The sequence below is a fragment of the Lycium barbarum genome, chromosome 6 (genome assembly GCF_019175385.1).
Source record: "Lycium barbarum isolate Lr01 chromosome 6, ASM1917538v2, whole genome shotgun sequence".
Lineage (NCBI taxonomy): Eukaryota > Viridiplantae > Streptophyta > Magnoliopsida > Solanales > Solanaceae > Lycium > Lycium barbarum.
The window spans coordinates 2,502,115-2,511,093 of record NC_083342.1 but is presented as its reverse complement, the minus strand read 5'-3'; the positions used below and the strand labels follow the sequence as shown (position 1 = coordinate 2,511,093).

Sequence of the window (8,979 nt, the reverse complement as noted above, 5' to 3'; positions counted from 1 at the left end):
TTGGGACTTGTTCTTATTGACTTTAGGGTAATTTTTCGTGAATGGGGTGCTGGGGAAATAAACCCCAAACCTTAGATATAACTAAAAACGCGTAACCCGACTTTTTGACCCGAATCTGACCCGATTCGCGATTGTTCCGCGATGCGGGACCATCGTGCAATGGTGTGCAGCTAAATACTCAGACTTGCGCGATCGGCCCGCGATGCGGGGACATCGCACGCGCCCCCACGCGCTTGAAAGAGCTATTGGTGTCGGTTCTGCACAGCGTTCGGTAAAATAGACATAACTTCTTGTACAGAGCTCTGTTTGGGCTCCATAATATACCGTTGGAAAGATATTTTAAAGGGCTACAACTTTCATGTTTTAAGTTTCCTCAAATTCCCAACGGATTTTCACCAAATTGGACTGGAAGACAGACGTATCGAATTTTAAGTGCCTTACTATTAGCCATATTGAGATGATCATATCTCCTTGCTCCGATCTCTGATTGTCTTGGTCCTTATATCGTTAGAAAGGTATTTCTACATACTACAACTTTCATTAAGGGTACTTTCCCGAATTCCCAACTAATCAAGGAGTTATCTCTGCCCGAAGTAGGCCTATCAACCATTTTCGCAAAACGTTCAAATCTTCAGTTTTTCCACTAAAACTCTAATGATATGAGTCTAAACTTAGTTCCAAGATACGGGGTGTTACAGAAACATTGGAGAAATAACTCATGGACTAACACTTAAAGACTTATAAAAACATTTGTAAGTAGCTTCCATTTTACATTTGCACGTTTATTATTATGGCTCATAATGTGTTTTTTTAAAAACTTTGAGATGCAAAGAAAAGTTTCAGTTGAATGAATAAATTTTTTTTTTGCGCGGATTGTCCTTCATTTGGGGTGGTCTTTAATTTTTGTCCTTCAAATTGGTGGTTTTTAAGTTTTCACCTTCGCCTAATGCCCCGAGGTTGTGGGATCAACCCCCGCTCAATAAAAATAAATAAATAAAAATAGCAAGGCAGAATTTTGCAAATCTGTATTTGGGCCTTAAGGCAGAATTCTGCCTGAAAGATAAAAATTAAAGACCACCATTTTGAGGGACAAAAATTAAAGATTACCCCAGCGAAGGCCAATCCTGCAAATTGCCCATGAATAAATACACTGGTTGGGTTTAATGGGTCATGATGGGCCGATTAGCAGGACTTGGGCCTGGAAAAATGGTCATGGGGGCCTGAAAAGGTGTAGGGGTCATTGGCACTTATGTCCCTATTTTGTGCTGTTCTTTGATTTTTGTGCTTCATAACAAACAACTTTTTCGGGGGGAAAAAATTTATATTTTCGCATCAAAATATCCCACAAGTTACCTCGCTTGATTAAAGAATGTATATCCCCTTAGGCATAAGTTCGATTGCTAAAGGACGAAAATTAAAAATCCTGCAATTTCTTCACTTTAAAAGGGATGATGTGCTATTTATTTGGAAGTTGCCTCTATTACATAGGCCACCTTTGTAGCTTATCTTATCTTAATCTAAAAGAAAAAATGAAACAAGAAAAAACAAAAATTAATCCTTTCCTTCTTTCAAATAACTAAATGCGAACTTCACCAAAATTTAATATTATGGTTGAAATAATGCAGCTATAGTCCATAGAATTCTTTTCATCTTTGACTCATGTTCACCCTGCCATCTAATTTCAGAATTTTGGTAAAGACTATATTAGCATGAAGTCCACAATTATGAGAAACCATAGGGAGCTTCAAAGTTTGTTTTACTTGTTCTATTTTGTTTCTCAATCACAGGAGTTTTGATCAATTCATTAGTTCAAATACAGTATGCATCTGCGGTGTCCACATTGGACAGGAAAAATCTTTTGCCTAAACGTAGCACAAGATTCATTCACTAACGAATTGAACACACCACGAAAATGTTATTTACTGGAAAATCTCTCTTCAACAGATATCTGAGTTCATCAAGACTCGTGATAGGCTCAAACGCTCCTGCACCAAGAACAAATCGCGTATTTAGGGATCAGCCACTCCTAGTCTTTGGGTCCACGATAATCATTAATCCAAAACATTTATACACGGTGGACAACATGTCGTAACAGGAAATTCCTGAAGGAAATAGACATGCTAGAACACACAAGTTACTGATCTTCCTACAATGGAGATATATATAGCCGTGAGGCTCAACCTCGACTAAAAGATGCATACATGGACACCGGAATTTACATAACAAAATCATTGGACAACGGCATCGAGGGAAATTTTAGACCTAATATGAGGAGACGCAAATGCACCTAAAGAAGTCTAATACTTAGAATATGGAAAGGTATACCAAAAGCTTGTATGGTTGTAAGTCTGCAAGTAACAGGAGCAACACCATTTTGTTGTAAACCAATCAAATCTCGTTACAGATATAAGACCCTCAGTTGACTAAGAGACACTAAAATTATATGAACTCCAAACAACATTTTAGCACAAGACAATTTTTTATTGGATCAACACACACACATAATATATCTGTATTAATCAGCAATACAGTTAATCAAGTAGTATCAAATGTATCACAGAAAAAGAAGTTAAGCATATCCAATTACTTGTCATTTGCAACATTGTCCGCTTTTTCTTTTTATATTATTATGCAGTATATGCAGAGCTATTTCCCCCCTAAACTACTGTATGACATTCTTAATGTTAGATGTTTCCAAATTAACCTCAAGAAAGAAGGGGAAATAATAGTCGATGACAGAGAGACACTACCTTATTACTAACCCCTCAAAGATTAGTCCTTCACACCAAGGACCGAACTAAACAGATCAGGTTCCCTTAAATAAGAATAGTAGTTATGTTATATCTACGCTTTCTTTCATCCTTTTTTTTTTTTTTTTTTTTTCGGGTGCATTTAAGGACCAGATACACCAATAACATTGTCTCAGGGTCTCATATAAAAAGAAGTTCCACATGACCTAGAAGGCTAGAAGAAAGTGAGAACCTTAACCTACGTTGTGTTACCAAAATGAAATTTCAAAATTTTGGGCTTCTCATAGTAATAAAAAGTATAGCTATCGAAATAAATAGAAGAGATTTACCTGAATCAAGAAGCAGGACCAGCTGCTTCTTTGATGTTTCTTGTGTCAAAGATCTCGATCCAATAGCCATCAGGATCTTTAATAAATGCAATACCTTTCATTTTTCCTGCAAAATAACTTGCCTTATTTAAGAGATGAACTCAATTATTTGCTAAGATCAGCTGACAATATGATTTAAAACCAAAAAGGGATCAAAGCATTCAAGACGAGTATTTGCCAGAAAATAGACAGAAGTGAAATCCACTATAGAACAATAGCAGATGAGGTAAGGGTTATCAAATTGAGTACTTATATGATAATCGCTTAAAGATTAATCAGTTTCATCATTTAATCTAGCATCGTGTTGCTTAAGTCTCACAGTTCTTCACTCTTGGATCTTGAATCATTGACTCGTGAGCTTCCACCCATATTTCTGGTAATGGTCGCTTATGTTTTTGGTAATCAGTTCCGTCCTCAACTATTTCTTATTCTTGATCTTTTCTACGGTCACATTGACCAACGGATCCCAAACATGACAATCACAGTCGGGCAAGCTACCCCAATTCCTTTTTTGATTTAAAGTTCAGTCTTTTTATGTTCTTGTTATCCACTTAACCTCATATCAATTTATCACTTTTTCAAATAATGCAGCCTTTAGTAAAGTGTTGCATAGACAAGTTCAATTCGCTTGTTAAGATTGCATTTTCATTACAAAAATTGTCTCAAAGAGGCCTATAAATTAAGGTTAAATTACCGTCAAGAGGTTTCTTTACGAACTCCACACCCAGACTTTCAAATCTCTCACAAGCCTTGTAGACGTCATCAACGGTAACACCTATGTGTCCTGAAATAGGAGGAAGCAAGTCAACCAGCATAAAATAGGAATTTTAACATCTATAGGGACATGCTCTAGTTCCTCATAGAATTGCCGCACTAGATACAAAGAAGTATTGAGCAGACAGAAGTAAATGAAAATAGGCAGCCATAAACTTTCTAGTGTGCAACAATTGAATTTCATATAGCTACATACTCCCTCGGTTTTAATTTCATATATCTACAACAAGTCTTAGTTTGACTTGGCACGAAGTTTAAGAAAAGTAAGAAGACTTTGAATTTTGTGGTGTTAAACTAAAGCTATGTCTAATTTACCAAAATGCCCTTTAATCTTGTGCTCTTAAACATGTCATGTGGGATGTTGAAATTAAAGAGTTGCCAAATTAGGAAAGAGGCCTTCTTTTTGAAACAGACTAAAAAGGAAAGCGGGACAAACAAATTTAAACAGAAGGAGTAGCTTGTAACATTCCTTTTGGATAACCGTGGTGTCTGTCAAGCTTGCGCACACCTTGACTGATTCCACTGAATACATCCTACCTCCCACCAGCAGAATTAAGGGGTAACTCTATCCACCAAGGTTTGGAAAGATAGGAAGATAACTTTCTAGTGCACAAAAATTGAACTTCATATAGCTACATAGCTTGTAACATATTTGTCAAAGAGATTAGGTTGGAAACTTGTAATGTACGATATGGCTTTCATTCATAACCATTTTGGTGGGTAATAATCAGTTAGTAGAGGAACCAATGCCCATCTTCAGTTAGTGATCCCTTTAATCTATTCTGGCAAAGGCTGTACTCTTTCCATATATGACACATTTTCTTCATTTACCACGAACCGTCTCAATCGACTAGACCAACTTCTTTACAGTGGAAAGTCTTTAATTTTAGACGGAGTCATTTTTTTAACATAATTACTCCACTTTTCACTCAATTGAATTGTTATTTCAGCAAGTATACGCGACTAGTATAATATCCTTCAACTTAACTTTTCCAATCTCCAGACTTGCCAGATGAGACTAGCTAAAAAAGACAGAGACAATGCCTTGTCTGAATAGATTACAGAAATCAGTAAGTAACATATCTCACATGATATTTACTTGAGAAACACAGCATTTTTTAGAAGAAAAGCAAAGGAGTAAAATAGAGGGACAGAAGATGAAGACAAACAAAGAAGCTCTCTAAAGTCAAGCAAACAGAAATTTAAAAATGTGTAAATTTACATACCAAAGCCACGTGGTTCTGAATTCCCATTATGGTAACCTGTAAAATTAGCGTCACTCTCAGTACCCCAGTTGCTGCAAAAAAAAAAATAGAAACAACGAATCAACAGATAGCTAGCAAGAGCAAATAATCGTAGAGGCACAATGTACAAAATAGAGTTCTTACTGTGTAAGCTCTATTGTAGCTTTCTGACTAAAGGTCCAAGCTGTACGTTCAACTTGATCAGTGGGTGCTGATGATAAATCCTGTACCACCCGCAAGCAAATGTAAATGGAAACGAATATGGAAATTGGAGAAAGGAAGTATATCCAAAAGGAAAGAAGACAAAACATCATTCTAAACACAAAGATTTCAGAAACCTACCTCATACCCCATGAAGTACAAGCTGAACTTCATCTCTGGGAAATCCAATCTCTTGAGCAAGCTGTAATGGACAAGGTATAAATCATACCAAAATTTCAACACTGCAGTTAGCTTAAGCGTAATCTTTGGTACAACTAGGACTATTAAAATGGCTAAAGAAACAAGTAACCATCCAGATATCCAATCCGACCCTTTAGACATGGGTTGGATAACAGACTTTTTAAAAAATATATCAAATATGAACATTATCCATATTATCCACTAAAAATGGATATCCAAAATTATCAATACCCATTTGTCTACTTGTTATTTTTCATGAGTTCTTGCTTTCGAGGAGTCTAAGCTTATTTTGGCTTTTAGCTTGTGTTTTCACCTAACTACTCCCGAAACCATGGATATTATGGATATCCGTCGCTTAAGCCATTTTTCTATCTGTGTTAATATGGGTGGGTCGAATGTTTTTACCATTTTTTATCCGCCCATATCCGATCCCACCCGCCCATTTGCCATGCCTAGGTACAACTAACACAAAACACATCTATATTTCACGGATTTAAGGATGTGATCATCATAAAGTTCAGATTTTGTATTCGTCAAACATAATAGTATTTGGGAAATCCAAACAAGAACTTTCAGAACTTAACCAAACACTATACATATTTAAATCCTATAGTAACATGTCCCTGAGTTCGACTAAATTGTAATTTACCAATATAAGCATTAGCATAACACAATATTAGGGAGAAAAATCAAGTAAATAAAATTAGCTCACTAAAATTTCATGTTTGAAAGATATATTGGCATCTCTAGCAATACCTAATATAAAAGAAAATTAAACAGGCAAACAAATATTTGAGATAGATAGAAAGACTTACGACATGCCCATCACTTTGGAGTAGAATTCAAGACTGACTTTAGGGTCCTTAATTCTGAACATCTACATTTAAAAACAAACAAGAAAGGGGTATTAACACAATTAATAGAGCATAGGGATAATAGCATTTTTCGGTCCTCAAAATTATTGGTAAATTCTGTTTTGTTCTGTCTTTGTGATCTATGACTCAACATATTTAACCATTAATTAAAATTTGTGTTTTTGATCCCTTAATGTTGAAAATATGTTATATCTGACTATTTGTAGAACCGTATTATCGTAAGTAACAATACAAATTTAACATATCCTATGAGTAATTAAGTGGTAGTACGATCACTAGTTATGGTAAATTTGAGAATGTTCACAAACAAAGGGATTAAAACTGCACAATTCAGTTAATTATTGGTTCGTTTGGTAGTTGGTTAGGAGCTAAGTTATTCATGTATTAAATCCTACACAAGTAATACTTACCATGTTTGGTAGCATCTTTTGTTATGTATAAAATTCAAGACATCTAATACTGTGTTTGGTTTGCAATTTAGAAACCCACATACTTGCTCCGTCCCAATTTATGTGATATAGTTTGACTAGGCACGGAGTTTAAGAAATAAAGGTACACTTTTGAATCTTGTGATCTAAAATAAGCCAAAAATATTTGTGTGGTTACAAATCATCTCATTAAGCGTAAAAGGTGAAGTTTAAAGTTAAGTTATTATCGAATAAGGAAATGTATCATTCTTTTTGGGACTGACTAAAAAGAAAAGTGTATAACATAAATTGGGACAGAGGGAGTAACTAATAATGTATAATTACGAAAGAATCTATGTATTATTTTATGCAAGATAGGAAATGGAATAAACCAAACCCTACATAACTAATCCCTGTATTACTAATAGAGACATAACTCTAACCAGCTAGCAAACAACGTCTAAAGGTTTAATATGCTTAGTCAGATATCATAAGGATGAAACTCAGAACCTAAAAAATTAATTTACCAAGTATCCATAGTATAAAACAAAGAACCAATTTTGGGGCTTACAGTTTGTTGCAAAAAGTAACCTTTAGTTGCTTCATCAGGTGTGGCATGAAGACCTGGATTATTGGAAGGCAAATCCTTGGAATCTGAAGCCATTGATGATGATGATATAAACCTGGAAAAATTAGTAACCTGCAAAGAACATTTTAGACAAAAATGGGTATGAGAAAATATTAGAAATTTGAGAAAAAATGAACCAAAAATTTATTTTTTTGATAAGGTGAATCAATGATTAATATGGGTATGAGAAAACAATAGAAATTTGAGTAAAAATGAACCAAAAATGATTTTTTTTTTTGATAAGGTGAATCAAGAACATATATGGGTATGAGAAAAAACTAGAAATTTGAGAAAAAGTGAACCAAAAAATGATTTTTTTTTGACAAGTTGAATCAAGAATCTATATGGGTATGAGAAAAAGTGAACCAAAAATTACTTTTTTGGTAAAGTGAATCAAGAATTTATATGGGTATGAGAAAAAAAAAAATTGAGAAAAAGTGAACCAAAAAATTATTTTTTTGATAAGTTGAATCAAGAATCTATATTGGTATGAGAAAAAGTGAACCAAAAAATTATTTTTTTGATAAGTTGAATCAAGAATCTATATTGGTATGAGAAAAAGTGAACCAAAAAATTATTTTTTTGATAAGTTGAATCAAGAATCTATATGGGTACGAGAAAAAGTGAACCAAAAATTACTTTTTTAAAAAGTTGAATCAAGAATCTATATTGGTATGAGAAAAAGTGAACCAAAAATTACTTTTTTGAAAAGTTGAATCAAGAATCTATATGGTATGAGAAAAAGTGAACCAAAAATTAGTTTTTTGATAAAGTGAATCAAGAATTTATATGGGTATGAGAAAAAAAATAGAAATTTGAGAAAAAGTGAACCAAAAAATTATATTTTTGATAAGGTGAATCAATGGGTGTGTGAAAAAAAAGTTGAAATTTGAGAAAAAGGGAACCAAGAATTTTTTTTATTTTTTATTTTAATCAAGAATTTATGTGGGTTTTGGACCTTGGGTTTTATGGTGAAGAAAGAAGGTGCATTTGGAGATGAAAATGGAGATAAGGAAGGTTTATTAATGGTGGAACGAAATAGAGAGAGTAAAGAGAAAGCTCTAGTGAGTGAAGTAGCCATTGAAGGATGAAGAAATACAGACAAAGAAAAAAAAAAAAAAACTTACCTGGTGGATTTTTTAGACTCTGACTGCGTTTGGATAATTAGCATTAATTAGCAGGTTTTGTGGTGTATAAACACATGATTTTTCTTTAATTTTGTTTCTTTCACTTTATCTGTTTCATCCTTTTTGGTCATTTTAACATCAACTTAATGATACTTTACCATGATTAAGTGGAGTAATAAAAAAATGAAGTACAATCACAACATGTCTCGTGTGATTAGGATACCCTACTACTATTGTTTTTGTGGGGTAAAAAGGTTATTTTCACACCGGGCATGTTGTGATACAAAAATTATAGTGGGAAGATAGCATGATACAATGCAAATGTTTAACAGATAGTAATGCACATCAAAGAATAAGAAATTACGTGAGTACTAAATAATGTTGTTGACAACAAGAGGTAAAAC

General features: G+C 34.0%; 1 protein-coding gene across 2 annotated transcripts; it reads right to left on the bottom strand.

Moving 5' to 3' along the window:
- Window positions 1–1,740: 1,740 nt before the first annotated feature.
- Window positions 1,741–8,726, bottom strand: LOC132600451 (lactoylglutathione lyase). Of its 2 annotated transcripts, none has more exons than XM_060313627.1 (9): window positions 8,576–8,726; window positions 7,392–7,520; window positions 6,354–6,415; window positions 5,479–5,539; window positions 5,281–5,360; window positions 5,119–5,189; window positions 3,813–3,902; window positions 3,080–3,185; window positions 1,741–1,985 (listed from the first exon to the last, which is right to left on the bottom strand). In XM_060313627.1, exons 2-8 carry the CDS (start codon window positions 7,482–7,484, stop codon window positions 3,085–3,087), a joined length of 558 nt encoding a protein of 185 aa, XP_060169610.1. In that variant the 5' UTR covers window positions 7,485–7,520; window positions 8,576–8,726; the 3' UTR covers window positions 1,741–1,985; window positions 3,080–3,084. The 2 variants fall into 2 exon arrangements, with proteins under 2 accessions (XP_060169610.1, XP_060169609.1); XM_060313626.1 differs by lacking the exon at window positions 8,576–8,726 and adding an exon at window positions 8,407–8,561.
- Window positions 8,727–8,979: the final 253 nt, after the last annotated feature.